This window comes from Phyllopteryx taeniolatus, chromosome 1 (assembly GCF_024500385.1).
Source record: "Phyllopteryx taeniolatus isolate TA_2022b chromosome 1, UOR_Ptae_1.2, whole genome shotgun sequence".
Classification (NCBI taxonomy): domain Eukaryota; kingdom Metazoa; phylum Chordata; class Actinopteri; order Syngnathiformes; family Syngnathidae; genus Phyllopteryx; species Phyllopteryx taeniolatus.
Genome location: NC_084502.1, coordinates 30,150,022 through 30,167,416, shown reverse-complemented (window position 1 = coordinate 30,167,416; position 17,395 = coordinate 30,150,022). Strand labels below are relative to the sequence as shown.

At 41.0% G+C, this 17,395-nt stretch overlaps 3 protein-coding genes across 6 annotated transcripts in view; 1 reads left to right on the top strand and 2 right to left on the bottom strand.

Annotated features, from left to right (window-relative positions):
• Nucleotides 1–93: 93 nt before the first annotated feature.
• On the bottom strand, nucleotides 94–9,193 carry abt1 (activator of basal transcription 1). 3 transcript variants are annotated; one of them, XM_061787874.1, is made up of 5 exons: nucleotides 8,982–9,193; nucleotides 6,769–7,203; nucleotides 3,709–3,884; nucleotides 2,032–2,229; nucleotides 94–982 (listed from the first exon to the last, which is right to left on the bottom strand). In XM_061787874.1, the coding sequence occupies exons 1-5, from the start codon at nucleotides 9,034–9,036 to the stop codon at nucleotides 788–790; spliced, it is 1,059 nt and encodes a 352-aa protein (XP_061643858.1). In that variant the 5' UTR covers nucleotides 9,037–9,193; the 3' UTR covers nucleotides 94–787. The 3 variants fall into 3 exon arrangements, with proteins under 3 accessions (XP_061643858.1, XP_061643867.1, XP_061643871.1); XM_061787883.1 differs by lacking the exon at nucleotides 8,982–9,193 and adding an exon at nucleotides 7,650–7,796; XM_061787887.1 differs by lacking the exon at nucleotides 8,982–9,193 and adding an exon at nucleotides 7,565–7,687.
• Nucleotides 8,052–17,308, top strand: rad51c (RAD51 paralog C). The gene is made up of 4 exons (XM_061787860.1): nucleotides 8,052–8,410; nucleotides 10,841–11,090; nucleotides 13,282–13,498; nucleotides 16,712–17,308. Exons 1-4 carry the CDS (start codon nucleotides 8,293–8,295, stop codon nucleotides 17,195–17,197), a joined length of 1,071 nt encoding a protein of 356 aa, XP_061643844.1. The 5' UTR covers nucleotides 8,052–8,292; the 3' UTR covers nucleotides 17,198–17,308.
• Nucleotides 10,911–17,395, bottom strand: part of LOC133484603 (suppressor of tumorigenicity 14 protein homolog) — a 33,272-nt gene continuing 26,787 nt past the window's right edge. Inside the window, exon 19 of one of the 2 annotated variants that reach the window (XM_061787483.1) lies at nucleotides 10,911–11,054. The gene's annotated coding sequence lies outside the window, so the exon portion shown is untranslated. Of the gene's footprint in view, nucleotides 11,055–13,450; nucleotides 13,585–17,395 lie in introns of those variants that run through there. The other variant, XM_061787463.1, reaches the window with a different exon arrangement.

Genomic DNA, 17,395 nt, shown 5'->3' with positions numbered 1-17,395 from the left:
TGTCTCAATCGTCTCGGGTACGCCTCTTTTTTAATGTTACGATCCCTCTCACTTGTCTTCTCTTTCACGTGCTGTACTGCAGTTCCAACAGGAAATGTTTGACGAATTTATTGGAAAATAAAACATTATTACACAAATTTAATCACAGCCATTATTTTTGAAACAACTAAATTGTATCAATACATTTCACACATTTATGCTATCTCTACTTCCGGGTTGCAAAAAGAAGATAGTCTTACATGGATAATGACTTTGTACCACTAGTAAACCCAGATCTCGTAGTTGGTCAATAGGGTATAAAGTGGACCCCACTATTTGGAGCGAATAGCGAAAATCCGCAAATAACTGACGCTCCTTATGACTGACATGAAAAACAAACAAAAAAACACTTAAGCGGGGGATCAGGTCCAAAAAACAAACAAACAAGTGGTTGTTTCCGCAAATAACGGGGGATAGGCTCCCCCCACCCAAAAACAACAACAAGTGAATTTGCAAATATCGTACCACGAATATGCAGGGTGGGGGTGGGGTGCACTGTTAGCTAGTTAGCATGTCACTACCTATCCACCCATTTGGCAAGTTGTTTGAGAATTTAGTCTATATTTTTCATATCCCCCTTAAGGCCTGTATACTTGTAAATTGTTTGTAGCTGGTTATCTGGCTATACTAGCTAGTTAGCTACCTCTCCACTGTTATTAAATGACATCCTTGACACATAATCATCAGGGATTTAAACACAGGTGTCCACTATACATTTTGTGTCACGCCACCAGATTTTTAACTCCCATCAGCAGTTAAAAATCTTGGCCAACAAGGAGACGTTTGATTGGCTCTTGAGCTGGTGGAGGGACCCCTTGTCCTGTTGCTTCTGGCTGCCGGAGTCCATCATTGTCATCGTTGTCTTCATCTTATTCTTCTTTTTCTTCCTTTGGATCTCCTCCTCCGTCTGGCGCTGCGTGAAGTCCCACGTGCGCTCCTCCACCTGACAATGACATTACGCCGTGAATATGGTGTGTGTTAGCTTCGGGTGAGAAAGAGAGAGGAAAGCCCAACTAGGCAGAGCAATAGAGGAATAAATAGAGTGAAAGAAAAAAATTGATAGAAAGACAGAAAACAAAGACAAGGATAGAGACAGACAGAGAGAGGGGGGGAGAGAGAGAGAGAGAGAGAGAAGGAAAATAGATTGGAAGAAAGAAACTAAGAGAAAAGAAAGAAAAATAAGAAAGAAAGCTAGGGTTCGGGACAGAAAGAGAGCAAAAAATGAGGGATTGAGGAAAAGGAGAGTGAAGGACAGTGGAAAAAAGAGCAACAGAAACAGGAGAAAGTGAGCTAGAGAGTAACGAGCAAAAGAAAGTTGGAGAAAATGAAAAAGACAGCTAGAAGGAAAAGTGAGAGACAATAAGCAGAAGAGAAAATAGGACAAAGTGAAAAAGGAAAGAGGGAGAGAGTGACAGAAAGTACAGCAAGAGAAATAGACAGAGAAAGAGTAAATGAAAAAGATGCAGAAGAAATACAGTGAAAGATAAACAGACAAAACAGAAAGAGATAGGAGACAAAAGAGGAACAGAGATAGATAAGACAAAGAAAAACAAGGAAAAGAGAGACATCAGGAGAAACAGCATGAGCCAAAAAAAAAGAGCGAGAGAAATAAACAGACACACAAAGAGACAGATAGAGGGAAAAGCGAGCAAGAAAGATGAGGATAAAACTGTGAAAAAAGAGAGAGAGTGTAAGAGAAAAAAGAGCAGAAGAGAGTGCAAAAGACAGATAAAAAGAAAGAGCTAGGAAACGAGACAAAGACAAAAAAAGACAGATGGAACGAAAGAGAGCACAAATGACAGAAAAGAGAGAAACAAGAGTATAAAGACAAAAAGGAGAGAGATTGGGTGAGAGAGAGAAAATGGACAGAGAACAAAAGGAAAAAGAAAGAGCAATAGGTATATACAGAGAGAGTGAAACAGAAAAAGGAGCGACCTCTCTCTCTTCTCTTGTCTGTCTTTCTCTCAGAGTGTGTGCGTGCTGGTGACTCACGTGCTGCTGTGCGTGCGTCGTCTTCCTCTTCCCCGTCTTGCGCTCTTTGTCCATGCGAGCGCTCTTGTCCACGTTGTCTAGATAGAAGTTGGTTTCACGCTTGGCCTGCGACACTTCGGTGCGCAGGCGCTGCTGGAGAACCATCTGCTCGTAGGCCAGACGCTCGCTCAGGTGCGTCCACTGGAACCTGTGCAGGTACTGCCACGCCATACACTTCCTGTTAGCTACCTATTAGCTAGTAGCAAAGCGAATTGATAAGATTTTTCCAATGCGGATTCCATTTTTTATACTGCTTAAAAATTTGTAGTTTGGGGAAGAAAAACATCCTGGGAACTTTAAATCGATAAAAAATATATATGAATAAAATAAAAATAAAAACACCCACTGGATGTTATATCCAGGCTTCCCACAATCATAAAAACGTTATAGAAAATGAATGTGCCGCAGTGCAGGTTGTGTATGCAAGTTCCTGCGTTGTAAACGCAAACTGAACGCAACCTGTGTATGTGGCAGCAAGCGTGTGACGCATGTTGTTCTGCCCTCGCTGAGTATATTTAAATTTCTTTCAGGGTTGGCACTGGGTCATGAAACCTCTTAGCCAATGTGGCTAAACAGTATAAAAATGGCCATTGTACCAGATTATTGCTCTGTTAGTCATTTCAAACTGCATCACTTGCACAATGGTCAAAAATAAAGAAATAAAATAAAAATAAAATAAAAAAAAAAGAATTGTATTGGCATGGTGAAATGTTGAATGAACGTTAGTGCATCTGCCTCACAAGATTCAAATCCCGGCCTCGCCTGTGTGGAGTGTGCATGTTCTCCCTGTGCCTCTTTTTCTTCCTGGGTTTTCTCCGGGCACTCTGGTTTCCTCCCACATCCCCAAAACATGCATGGTAGGTTAACCGAAGACTTTAAATTGCACATAGGTGTGAACGTGAGTGCGAATGGTTGTTTGTTTATATGTGCCCTGTGATTGGCTGGCGACCAGTTCAGGGTGTACCCTGCCTCTTACCCAAAGATAGCTGGGATAGGCTCCAGCATGCCCGTGACCCTAGTGATGATAAGCGGTACAGAAAATTGATTGATGGATGTTTCGACTGCATTAAAATGCATCTTTAACGTGTTATTTTGTTAAGACGGTTTAATATTTAAAGTGGTGTTGTTTTTCATAAGTGTATAGTTAAATTGGTGTCATTTTAAATCATTGCTGTTTTGTTAACGCTAATTTTGGCTCATAACACAAAGTTTTTTTTTTTTTTTTTTTTTAAATACAAATCAACAAAGCAAATTGTAACTTGAAAAATTCTTAAGTCGGCGCACCTGTTCGCTACAGCTGCCCCTTGCTCCAGTGTGTTTCACTAACATGTGTATGTGTTTACTGTGATGGGTAAAATGCAGAGAACAAATTTCGTGTGCATGCATGCATGTTCATGACAATAAAAGGTGATTCTTCTTCTTCTTCTGTTGCAAAGAGAGAGGATTCTGATTCTGTAAGTCAGAGTACCAGTGTATTTCCTAATAGCCAGGGCTTTGGCGCCATTTTGTGGCATTTTATGGGATTACAAAAAGAGACCAAACATTTTCATAGACCTACGAATAGTTTTTCAGCGGAAAAAAAACAAAAAAACACAGCTAGTTAGTAGCAAACCGCAAATAGGAAAATGTTCACTGTACCTTGATGCACCAGAGGTCGGATACGAAGGTCTGGCGTTTGCGTGTCGCCATGGGCGTGTTGTGAAGAGACGCCGCCACGCGCTTGGCCACGCGCTTGTCACGGAACTCCACCCAGCCCTCGATGAAGTCGCTCCTCCTGGAGCCCGAGCGCTTTTTCCTCGCCTTTACCCGGCCATCTGCTCAATTACCACACAGTGAGATGATGAAGACAATGACAGGAAATCACTAAACAACAGGAAATGGAGGAGATCATGAGATTACAATTTCTGCATTCCTACACCCTCTCGTTGCTCATTAGAGACCTCGCTCTCATCTACTAACAACTTAACACACCATGTAGCCTGTGAAACGAGAGTGAATCAAACTGGATCTCTCCACACGGGTCTTCATCTCTCCCTCTCTTAGGTAATTTGACCACAACTTTATATACCTTCAGACAATCACCAGGGGCCTCATGTACAAAGACTTGCGTGGATTCCCTACTGAAACATGGCATATGACACTCAAATCCAGAAAACGTCGTACGCACAAATATATCCAGATGTATGAATCTGTGCATATGCATGAATCCAAGCACATTTCCTTTGTGCATCCCAATCAACGTGGAAATGAGCACACGTTGGAGTAGCTGACTCCTCCCTGTCTACGCCCACATTTAAATATGCAAATCATATTTAAGTGAACCCTGCACCTGAGATCCCGATCTCTCCATGATCAGAAAAAAAGGAAAATAAGCAAGGTAATGAAGAAAAATAATTTCTCTGAATGTGAAGTTGCTCATTGAAGTGGAGGTGCGCAAGAAAATCCTCTTTGGCACGCTGTCCTCCGGCGTTAAAACCAAGCGAAAGAGGAGTGAATGGGACAGCGCGTGTGCGGCTGTCAATGCTGTGGGGTCGGAACAGCGCACACACGCTGAACTCAAAGTAGTGGTCAGACATTAAGGTGCCCACCGCCAAAGTGTGGGCAAAACAGGCGGAGGTATTGGCGCAGGGGGCCTCACCCTGTTTGAGGAGAGAGTCGCTGCAATCATGGATGACACAGCTCTCTCAGGGGTGCTTGGAGCACCTGTGGCTGACTCTGATCACTCCACATCTGTATTTTTATAACTCATAACAAATGTGTTCATACAGTAACCTACACCCAGCCTTGTGAGATAAAGGTTCATGTGTAAATGTATCTATGGTATTTGTAATAAATCTTGTGAATTCAAATAGAAGCACATCAGCATATTAGAGAGGATATCAAAAACTTTGACTCCTTTTTGATTACTCAATTTATTATATTAATACACGGGAGAGGACACGCACAGTGAAAAAAATCATGTTCCTTTTTAGGAGAAGAGGGGTCAATTGTGTCCTTTTAACAAATTTTAATCATGTGCAACCGATGTACATGTTCAAATTAAGTAAATTCAAAGGACTCTTTTTATCAGTGCCTTGCAGTCACGCGCTACATGTTCGGGGGATTCCTCCACAGTCCCTGTCGTCTCCTCCAGCATCCCCAGGGTCTCCGATGCAATTACGCTCCAACAACCGGCTGCTGCTGCACCCGTGCAGACTGATAAAAATAGTCCTTTGAATTTACTTAATTTACCGGTTTCACGTGATTAAAATGTGTTTAAATGACATACTTTACTACCCCTCTTCTCCTAAAAAAAATGTCATTTTAACACACTCTAATCATGTGCAACCAATGTACATGTTCAAATTAAGTAAATTCAATGGACTTTTTTTTTTCAGTGCATGTGCTGGAGTCACAAGAAGCGATTGTGTGGGCAATAGGTGGCATAAATGATCGCCTTGATCAATTAATAGGTGTCCTCACAAATATCAGTGATTCATTCAATATACGGGTTAACAAATGAATTCTGAGTCCTTGCCTCTATTACATTGTTGAAATCAAATGTTGCCCGGCATTAATTGTTCATCAGTGCTAATTGTTCATGTGTCTCTGATGTACAGATATATTATAACAGTTTCCCAGCATCACCTCTCAGTGTCCCCAAAGCACCAACAGGTGCAGAAACGTGCGTAGGCCAGCCATGAAGTTGGCGTGAGGCACCGCACATTTCCATTGTGATTTCACTCTTGATACATCTGAACTTTGCCGTGAAAAAGAACATACGCCACGTTTTTGTGCGTACGCACCTTTTGTACATGAGGCCCCTGCCCACTGGTTGAACAGCAGGCTGCCAATATAAGAACTGTGACAGTTTGGTCTAAAGACACAGAGGAGGCGCTACAGCAGGGTTTCCTTGTCTCTAATGGATTTCATGTTTCTAAGGAGCTACATTTTTTTTTTTTTTTTAACTATTTTATACATTATTTTATTTTAAAACTGATGTAATGTGAATTTTCCCACTGGTGATTCAAAAAGGATATTTTATTTTGTATATGTATGCATGCATTTCCTTTTGCACTTCAGAATGGATCATTTATCTTTATTTGTTAAAGGAGTAGGATTCAAATAAGTTGGAGTTCAGTGTGTTTGTTTTCAAACAGCGTGCCCTTCCAAGCTCTCTCATCCTCTTTTCTCATGTAGAGTTGTACAGGTGAGGCAAGGCGACCTCAGCAAAATATTTGCAGCTAGGCAGCACATACAGTGAGTTAACAGTTACCATTGTGGATAAATGACTTTTTTCCCCCCCGATATATAAATGGGCACCTTGCCTTTGGCAATATTCAGCACCATAGACTCCGTGATTGCCTTCCACCAGGCTCCTTTCTTGTCATACAAAAAAACAACGTGAAAAGTGTTTCTTAAGAGGAATCAGTCACTAGCTGCTTTTTGTACAATAGCTACAAAAGGAGTCAGAAAAGAAAATGAATACTGTATAGCAACAAAGTCGCTAAGCTGTAGACACCGACTGACTGTGCTTTTGCAAACATCTCTGTACTAAGCCATGTTGTTAGTGTAAGCAGTGTACGGCAGCGGAAAAACACTTTCAACAATGGAAGCTGCATAAATGTTTTTTTTTTTTAAACAACTATAAATTGTCCTGACAATTACACTGGAATTAATCATTTTTAAAAAAAAAATCAATAAATCACCCAGCCCTACCTTCGGGTTGTAGGAAGATTCGTCCGATCTCGCCGTAAACAGACAAAAGATTTCTCACATGTTTGGGCCGGAACCTGGGAGGGATGTGACCCAGGTACAGAATTCCTGGAACACACTTCCTGTCTGAGGAAGAAGTCGTCTTTGCCACCTCTTTCAGAGTTAGCCTTTTCCACTTTTCTTCTTTTTGAGTTGACAGTTTCCTGTCCTCCTCCTGCTCTTCTTTTTGAGTCATAATCTTCCCATTCTCCTCTTCGTCTTTAGTTGTCTTCCTCTCCCGCGCCTCTTCTTCTTGAGGTGGATAATTGTTGTCCACCTCCTCTTCTTCACTTGCAGTCTTGCTCTCCTCCCCCCTTTGAGCTATCATCATCCTCTCCTCTTCCACATCTAATTGAGCTGTTGTTGTCGTCTCCTCCCCCTTGCCCATCTCTCTGGTCACTAGAAAATGAAAATATTTGGTTAAAAATATACGATGGCTCCATATCTATTGGGGCATGTAGATGCTACATGTTTAGTTTTCCTTATTGTGATATGTGACATTCATGTAGCAATGTTCACATTTTAAAACTAATGCAGCACAGTGGTTGTAAACGTGTCAACACTTAAACTAGTGTAAACTAAAAACTATTTTTTTTTCATATACCTATGATCATCACGTTTATTGTTTTTTACGTGGTGTGTAAAAGTATATAAAATGTTTTAGAGAGAAGGAACTGATGACAACGACGCAGATAAGCGATCGCATTAATGGGTGTAAAATTGATATGACATTTTCTTCTTTGTTAAATGTATCCTTTACCTCTCCATAAGTGTTAGTTGGGTTTATGTGTCCAAAAATAATCAAAATACACATATCTAGACACCACAAATCCAAATAATCTCACCGTCTAAACTACTCCCGTTCACGTGCAGGCAGTGTCGCATGATAGTGACGACAGAGATGCGAAGACAAATAAACAAAATTCTTTAAATTCTGAAAATTAATGTGACATCATTTAAATCGATATGATGATCCTAGCTTTTCCATATTTATGCGTGATGTTAAAGTTCATTCAGCTCAAAAATGTTTTGGGAAAAACTGTGAAAGGCACCAATGTTGTTAGCGTGTTACGTTACAATATCTAAGTTTTCCACAGCACTAAAAGGTTTAATGTAATTTTAGTAGGAATTTTAAAAAAGGCTATTACTTAAAACGATTATAATTTATACTTGAGTTATACACTGTAATACTAAATATCATCGTAATGCAAACGAGCGTCGCGAGCGCTTTTATTTTGAAGTCGTGTGTTAGCAGGAAATGCGTCGTCATCGCTGTTGTGTCGTCACGAACATGCGACCTTATCTGCGCGGCAAAGTCTAGAACAATCGAATTGTTTGTAAATTCGCTTTGGAAGCAGGCACAATCCAAAAAAGATGGCTAAGGAAGAGTTTTTTTTTGGTTTGTTTGTTTTTTTATAACACGAGTTTGTATGGAGTGTCGAAGTGGTACGTTTGGACGCTAGAAGCTACCGTTTGGCTGCAACTAGGATGCAAAGACCAGTGTCCACTCTGCGTCTGAGTCCGCAGGTCAAAGTCAAAGTCCTCAATGCGGGCTTTCAGATGTTCGATGACGTACTACAAGTCAGCGCATTAGAGCTCAGTCGAGGTACGTTCTTGTTTGATTTGCTTTGTGCAACTTGAACACGGCTAAAAAGTGAAAATCGCTTTTTTTTTCCTCTAACAAAAACATTATTTCCACCCTTAGCTTATAGAAAAGGCAAAAATGACATTACTCAAAACAAGTTTTGCTTTTTTTCGCCCATTGTGGGGTTACTTTAGTTCTCCTGATACCAATCAAGCTTTGAAACTTGTTTTTTTCCCCCAAGGAATTTTTTTTTTGAAATTGTGGGGAAAAAAATCATATCTCCTGTAAAGTTAAATATGTCATCTTAATGGGTGGATTTCCACTAAAATGTACCATGAAGATCGTTGAAAGAACAGCAAAAAATTCTGATGACATTTGCACACACACATGCACGTGCGCACACGACGAAATAAATAAACTGACGAGTATTAAAGCACGGCAATTGACTGGCGGACCAGTCCAGGGTGGACCCCGCCTCTGGCCGCGAATGAGAGGGGATAGCCTCCAGCTCACACCGGATCTTAATACATACATGCAAATAAGTCGCCTTGCGGCGAAATTCGCCGTTTTGAACTCAAAATAGGCCATTTACGTGAATTGTATAGATCCGATGAGACTTTCCTGTGGGGGGCTGTCGCTGACGTCATAAGCCGTTTCGTACTTCTTGAACGCTGGCAGCTACATCCATTCCACACACAGATGTAATTACTCCGCGGCGGACTAATATGCGGCCTGACATTCCGCCTGTGCGCCCGGGACCTGCTTTGGATAAGTCACAGGAATTGACAAGACCGATGGGCGCTGATCTAATTTTAACGCCGTGACTTTTAAGTCCTGTTCACCAATCAAACGACACAAGAAAGTCACATGACCTCACACAACGTCTTCTATTGGGCTTCCCCGGCATCGGTATTAACAGATAAACCAGCCCGGTTGATCGTTGGGCCTAAATGGCCACCATTTTGGGAAGGTCATGCTTACGATGAAGGCAACGGCGCGCTACTCTTGTTTACATTTAGACAAACAGAAACAACAGCTTTCATGCATTGTAGTATTTGTCTACCCAAACGTGGATACCTCAGCTCACCTATAACTTGAGAAAACACTGTGCAGAAAATTTAAAATGTTTTTGTTGTTTATTTATTTATTGTTTGTGCTATTTACTCAGTACTTGAGTAATTATTTAACTGTGTACTGTTTACTCTTACTCAAGTATTATTTCTGAGGACTACTTTTTACTTTTACTTGAGTCACATTATTGTAAAGTAACCGTGCTCTTACTTGAGGACAATGTTTGGCTACTCTATCCCCCTCTGGAGCAGACATCCTCTATTGCTACTCTTACGTTTAAGCAACATTTTTGCTCATCAGATCAGCCAGTTTGTTATTTGTTGCACTTTTGTATTTTCGCATTGAGGTGCTGCGGGTCGTGGCCCTGGTTGTGGTCCCAGCGGAACCGCGAAGCACACGTAACATCGGCGACAACAGCTGATCCGCTAGTACGTTTTGTATTAATTCGGAAACACGCCGACAATTACCTAATTAGTTTAAGGATGTTAATGTTAAATGTATTAAGTGACGGAGCTATGTTAGGGATTATGTCACAACACAGAACGAACTAACTTCAAATTCAGAAATGGCCAATAAAAACAGAAAAATACTGTACTTAATATTTTCCTGGGATTAGCCTTTGAAGTTGGTAATAGTGAAAAATGAAGTGAAACAGACAATGATTTTAGTCAGTTCTTTTTCAGAATGAAAAGTTTAAAGAGGAGGATGCTATTCATGTGGCACAGCTTGAAACTGGCATCAGGTGTAGGTGGAGATGGGCCTGGCTCAGGTTGGAGGCCAAAACAAAAAAGCAAAGGAAGGAGGCAAATTAAATTTTAACCTTAAATTTGTACATTAACATGTACTTGAGTGGTGTAAATAAATGTTTTTCTGCATGAAGAAAATTGTTTTTTATTGTAGTCTTCTGGGTGGCACTGCCTCACAGCTCTGAGGACCGGGGTTCAAATCCCAGCCCCGCCTGTGTGGAGTTTGCATGTTCTCTCTGTGCCTGCGTGGGTTTTCTCCGGGCACTCCGGTTTCCTCCCACATCCCAAAAACATGCATTAATTGGGACTCTAAATTGCCCGTAGGTGTGAATGTGAGTGCAAATGGTTGTTTGTTTGTATGTGCCTTGCGATTGGCTGGCAACCAGTTCAGGGTGTACCCCGCCTCCTGCCCGAAGATAGCTGGGATAGGCTCAAGCACGCCCGTGACCCTAGTGATGAGAAGCGGCTCAGAAAATGGATGGATGGTGTTTGCATGTCTGTGAATGAGATCAAGCACTATTGAAAATGGATGGGTGGTATTAAAGTAATTTAAGAACATCCAACCAGCATAGCATATAGCAGCTTGATCAATTTTGAGCAAAACGATGAAGAATTTAAGATGTCTTCGTTACAGAGGCGGGTCTGAGCCAGGAGGAGGCGCTGGAGGTGCTCCAGGCCGTGAGGAAGGAGGGAGGAGCAGATGAAGGAGGAGGATCAGGAGATGGAGCTTCTCTCACTGCACTTGACCTTCTGCACAAGGAAGAGGAACTGAATCGCATCGTGACATTTTCCTCGGGACTGGACGCTGCGCTTGGAGGAGGAATTCCAGTTGGGAAAACCACAGAGATCTGTGGAGCGCCGGGAGTGGGAAAAACACAACTTTGGTGAGACACACGCACACACACACACACACACACACGCATGTAAGCCTTTCAATGTGCCCAGGGATGTTTTTCGAGATATGAGCAGTCGTTTGAAAGATTTTTTACTTTGACTTGTGAGCCAACAATTGAGATTGGAGCAAGGGTTGCAGCTATCAAATATTTTAGTATTTAAGAGTCATACTAACAATTCTATTGAATAATCGAGTATTCGGATAAACCACATTTTTGCTTGGTTAAAGAGCAATTATGAATACACGAGAAAATAAACCATTGCACCTAATAATGAAAAACCAATTGTTTTCCTTTTTCAGAGAATCAACAGTTTTTATTTCTTAAATTCACACTGGTTGTGCAGTCATTGAGCTTATATGGGCCAATTGGTTATTTTACTCTAAAGTCTTTCACAACCTCTTAAGACGTGCCAGGACCAAACACATAACCTGCAATTGTTTTTTTCACCTGCAGTACATGATTCAAAATGTAGCCACTTACATATCAGATGGTAGTACACTGGCCATATGCCTCACAGTGCTTAACTACTGTATTGGCAAAACTGTCCCTTAACTAATATGACAAGCACCCTGAATGTAGTCGCGATATTGTCGCGGGCATACTGTACTTGTTACAATCGTAATAAACTGGCCACAAATTCGATGGTAGTCATAATTAACAGAAACCTAGCCCTCGGCAGGGCGAAATTTGTTTATAAGGTATGTTAATGTTAATCTCACCAACTTATGCTACGTTAATTTGATCTTGTCTCGGATCTTCCGCTGCATTCTGTGTGTCTTCGGCGGAGATGTTTCGACATTGACGTGTTTGAGAGACGTGCTGTTGTAATATGCAAGATCAGTGTTGCAGGTGTTTGTCTTTCTGCTTAATCTGAAAATGCTCTCGGCATTTTGTCGCCATCTTCCTGCTCCTTGATTCAGATAGGTGCGCTTTACCGGTACCTCCTTCCCTCGCGTGGATGCAGTAAGCACATTGTGCCTGTGCGTCCTTGAGCTTCACAATTAAGTTAACGGTTCCTCGAGGCAGAGCAAATTCGTTGATCTTTTTTTTTTTTGTACTTCAGGTACTCAATACTCGAGTACTCATTTCACCCCAATACGAGCGCTGTATGGTGAGAGTGCACTCAACTCACTCGACAACAAGAAGCAGTTTGGCAGATTGCAATAAAATCGTTCAAACGACAGCTCATATCTCGGAAATGTCTTATTTCGGGTCACTCGTATCTCTAGGCACCACTGTATATGTATTTTAAAAAAGAGATCTATGTATCGGACAGTGGAAAAACAGTGGCAAAAAGGAAAGTAGAAGAGGAAAACCCCACTACTCGCAGGGGACAGGGAATGAGCCCTGCTACGAATGGCGAAAAACCGCAAGTAATTGACACTGCCTCCTCTTAATATTTTTTATCATTGGCTATATTAAAGGGTAAAACTTCAAATTTACTACGGTTGCCCTGAAGTGCAAAACACAACAGCAAATACCTAAACACAACGGCAAGTTAAAAAAGACAACAGCAAATGCCTAAACACAACGGGAATAGGACTTATCGCTGATTGGATGAGAGGGACGACTTGATTGGACGCTTTGACCAGGAAGTTATTCCGCGTCAATTAGAACTTTCCTACTAGCTAGGGATTTGGTGCCATCTTGTGGTATCTCAGAGCTCTATAGAAAGAGCAGATAAAATGAAGAATTGAGAATAGAGCTGTGTGATATGAATTTTTTTTTATATATCTCAATAACAATGTATATATCCGGATATATTTTTCCTTAAAATGACATGGAAGTAATGGGAATTTTCTGTGGTATTCTCCATTTAGGAAATACATTTTACACTGAATAGAACACACAAATTTAAAAAAGTACAAACACTTTTCAAGGAATGCAATAAAGTGCAAATAATTAAAATTCAAGTAACATTCAAGAAAGCCTACCATTGATCCAGTAAAAAAAGTTTTTTTATTGTATCTACAATATACTGTACTCTATTATCGTTTTATGGCACAGCACTACCTGAGGATAGGCTCCACGGAAAAACGTGAATTTGTTAAAAGGCGAATATGCAGGTTTCACGAATTGTTTGGAAAAGCAGTGACATCAAAATCCGAGAACTTCCGATGTTTTTTTTTAGAATGAAAGTGCAAAGATGACAGATGATGTGACACGAGTATGGTGTCAGTCTGCAGCTGGCCGTGGACGTTCAGGTGCCGCCATGTTTCGGCGGTCTGGGCGGTCAGGTGGTCTTCATCGACACCGAGGGAAGCTTCATGGTTCAAAGGGTGGTGGACCTTGCTGCCGCTGCCGTCCGTCATTGCACCTTGCTGGCTGAGGACGCAGAGCAACGAGATGCTGCGAGCGCCTTCACTGTGGAAAACGTCCTGTCCAATATCTTCCTGGTACCATTTGACACTCGCCAGCTGGCAGGAACTCCATGGCTGTTTTGGGAACCACTGGGCCTCTGGGGAACGTCAAATCTCCTAACCTTTATGTTAGTGATGCACCCAAATGAAATTTTTGAACTGAAAACCAAAACTCAAAAGCCAAAACGGCAAAAGAAATCAACAATCAATCAAACTTTATTTGTAAGCTCTTTTCATACAAAAAAATGCAACACTAAGCATTACATTAAAATCTAAAAATAAGTCAAACCTGCCAATTATTAGTAAAATTGCATTTATGGCTATGACTGCAGAGGTGCCAACCTGTAGAAATTCACTCCCAGAACAATTTGTCTGAATTTCCATATTTTTTAAATGATGTCAAGAACAGCGGGACAGTTACTGCAGTATAGTATGTAACAGGATAAAAAAAAATTCCGCATACTGTTAAATTTCACAACATAATCATTACTCTATAATCGTAATGGTTCATAAATGATGGCTTCATTATTTATTTTAAAGAATCTATTGCATCAACTTTGGAATGGCGGACACATTTGCAGCCGAACGTCTTCTTGCATGCTATTTTTGTATTTCCTGTATCCACTATTGCTGCAGAAATTATGTAAATATACCCATTGTGGGTCTAATAAAGGTTATCTTATGATTTATTTTATTAATGTACTTTTAGATTATAGGTTCATTTTCCCAAGTGACATAGCAGCAGTGACGTAATAATTAATTTCCGGTTTCCGGTCCCTGTGTTTATGTATATGTGTAGCGTTATCGTATATTACAGTCTTTATTTTCGTCCCGATCCAACTTTTTCACTTTCGATCTGATACCGATATTGTAGCCTTGAGTTTTGACTGATACCGATATAAGGCCGATCCGATAGCAGCAATAATCATGCATACACACGTTTTTGTAGTATGTATCTACTATGTTAGCGCGTTAGCAACTTGCTGTTGTGATCACATGGGCTATGCATGCTGTCGTTGGTGGTAAAATGGGAGATTTTAGATCCGGTCTGATCAAATACTTATTTTTTTTGCTGACATCGGACTGATATCCGATCTCAAAGATTGAATGGAGACATCCCTAGTATTTTTCTCTAAAAACAAGTGCTAATTTGCCTGCTGTTTTGCGCTTCAAAGGTGGTTAATCTCCGCTGTAATAACGTGGTTCAAGCCCAGGTGGGCAAAATTTTTGGCTGAATATAGTCAAAGTTAAATATTGTTGTAATACACAAAACGTATGCTTTTATATACTGTATTTGCATGACTTGACAGCAGCTGCCTGGCTGGTCGCTCGCTCAAAACTCAAAAATGCACTTCCAATGTTTGTGAAAGATTATTGTTATGTGTTACAAAGTCATTGTCCACGAAATGGGCCCAAAGATTTTGGTTCAGAAATGCTTCGGAATTTCACCAAAAATAGAGTCCATTTATCTGCCAGGAGATGCAAAGTTTTAGCTTTGCACAAGCCTTTTTTTAATTGAGATGAGTGGGCATGTAGCAACCACGAAATGGGCAGGTACTTGACTACTAATTGGCTAAACTACATCACGTCGTCGCCGATTTGTAATCCACCAGTCTTAACGCCATTTATTGCCTTTTTGTATTCAATCAACAAACCACATGAATAGGTTTTTAGGTTTCTTTTGTTCGCAAAAATATAGATTTCTTTCCGGTTAAGAGGAAATCGCTTGCCTTGCTGACAGTTTCGGCTGTCATTCCAACCTTCGTCAGAGTGGTCACTGCATCCTGGTGTAACGTGTCTAAAACAGCTGATCGGGTCAGATACCTTCAAAATAAAGTTCCCCGATCCGACCGAGTGGTCTGTAAACATTGGTTGGTTATCTCTTGCTTTAAATATTGCTCCCGTAAAGGATGGTGGGTAATATCGCTTTTCCTTTGGTAACGGTTGGTCAGGAGTAATCTTTGCTAAAGCTGTCTTAAAGTTTGCATCCAGGCACCTTTCCGAAGCATTTTTACAATTCAAATAACCTATCCTCCAAGTACTTCCAGGTCATCCTGCTCGAATAGGAAAGAAAAGTTACTAAGCAAATATGAGAATCCCTAGAGGCCCATTGACTCAATCTTTACAGGTACTCTCGAATCACTTTAGAGTGTCGTGCACTATACAGTGGCAAGGGAGTGATTCCCAACACATCTTTGGGCCCAGTATTTCAACACATTTAATCTGAATCAGATTGGTCTTAATCTGATTAAATCTCAAAATAGAGTATTTCAAACAAGGATATGTGGTCCTGATCCTAGTCAAATTGGGATATGGATTTGGTAATCCAATCCTACCCAGAAATTCTGATCAAATAAGATCAAATAAGGACAGTTTTGTTGGTAAAGATCGGGATTATCCTGATCATCCTACTGGAGGGATGGATCAAGCACAAAATACATTGTATGGTCTACTAACACTGACCGTCAGCTAGAAGGATGGATACGGCCATTGTTCAGTTTTGATTTAATTGATTTCATACATTTTTCCTGGAAAACAGAACAGATTAAACCTAGAACGTCAGAGTATAAAATAAACAATCGCTATCATATGAGCCGCTGTACAAGATCATAATAAACAAATTGCATCGTAATGTTACATAAATATAGGCCTACTGACCCAAACTAATCACATTTATGAAATTAACTGAAGATTATTTAAATATAAATATTATTAAGGTAAATTTAAAACACCCCCATCCTAGACTGCAGACTGCATCCGTGATTCCCAAATTGTGGTACGCAGGTCCCCTTTAGTGGTACACGAGAGAATCACTGCCGAAGTAGTTGTATTTAACTTGTAGATTGAATACATTTTTATTAAATCTTTAAAAACTTGTTTTAAACATTTATTCAGGCGAAGTTCTCATTTAACTTGCAATACATTTTAATGTAAAGATTGTTTAAGTACAGTTTTATATTTTCCTATATTTACACCAAATTCACAAGTGGGATGAATCCTGGTAGTCAGCCTACTGAAAGACTTCAACTCTGGATTGTGTAATCTGATTTTGGAGTATCCGGATCAGATTGAGGCTATATGAAAATTCTTTGAGAAATACCAGGACAAAAACTATAAGATCAATTTGGAGAAAAAGGGATCACAAAATCTGGATGATTCTGATCCAGATGACTTTTTCTGAAATACTGGGCCCAGGTGATCATCAGGTGATGTCGTCATGCGTTCTCTTCCCATTTTGGTGTGCCTCAGGTGCGTTGCCATGACTACGTGGAGCTCCTAGCCGAGAGCTACCTGCTGCCTGACTTCCTGTCTCGTAACCCGAAGGTCCGCCTCCTGGTGATTGACAGCGTGGCCTTTCCCTTCCGCCTGCACTTCGACGAGCTGCGGACTCAGCGGACCCGCCTGCTCAACGGCCTGGCCCAGCAGCTCATCTCTATGGCAACCAAACACGACATGGCAGTGGTCCTGAGCAACCAGATGACCACACGGCTTCAGGGTGGGCAATCTCAGCTGGTCCCTGCGCTGGGGGAGAGCTGGGGCCATGCGCCCACCCTGAGAATCCTCCTGCGGTGGGCAGGGTCACAAAGGCAGGCCACCATCTTTAAGTCTCCAGATAACAAGGAAGCGACAGTTAACTACCAAATCACCACGGACGGCTTCAGAGACGACGAGGGAACGGAACAGCCGCAGAGTAAACGCCCCCGAACACTCGCCAACCAATCGGCTGTCTGCTAGAACAAAACACAGCGGCTGTTTGACTGGAGTTGCCATGTGGGCTTCCCCTGTATGGAGTCAATTAGAGAGTAGTGATAAGTTTTGTCTATATTAAAAATATCCATAAATGTTCTACAAGTCTATAATTCTATTTTCAATTCAATTTTATCTATAAAGTGCCAAATCACAACAGAAGCTGTCTCAGGATACTTTACAGAT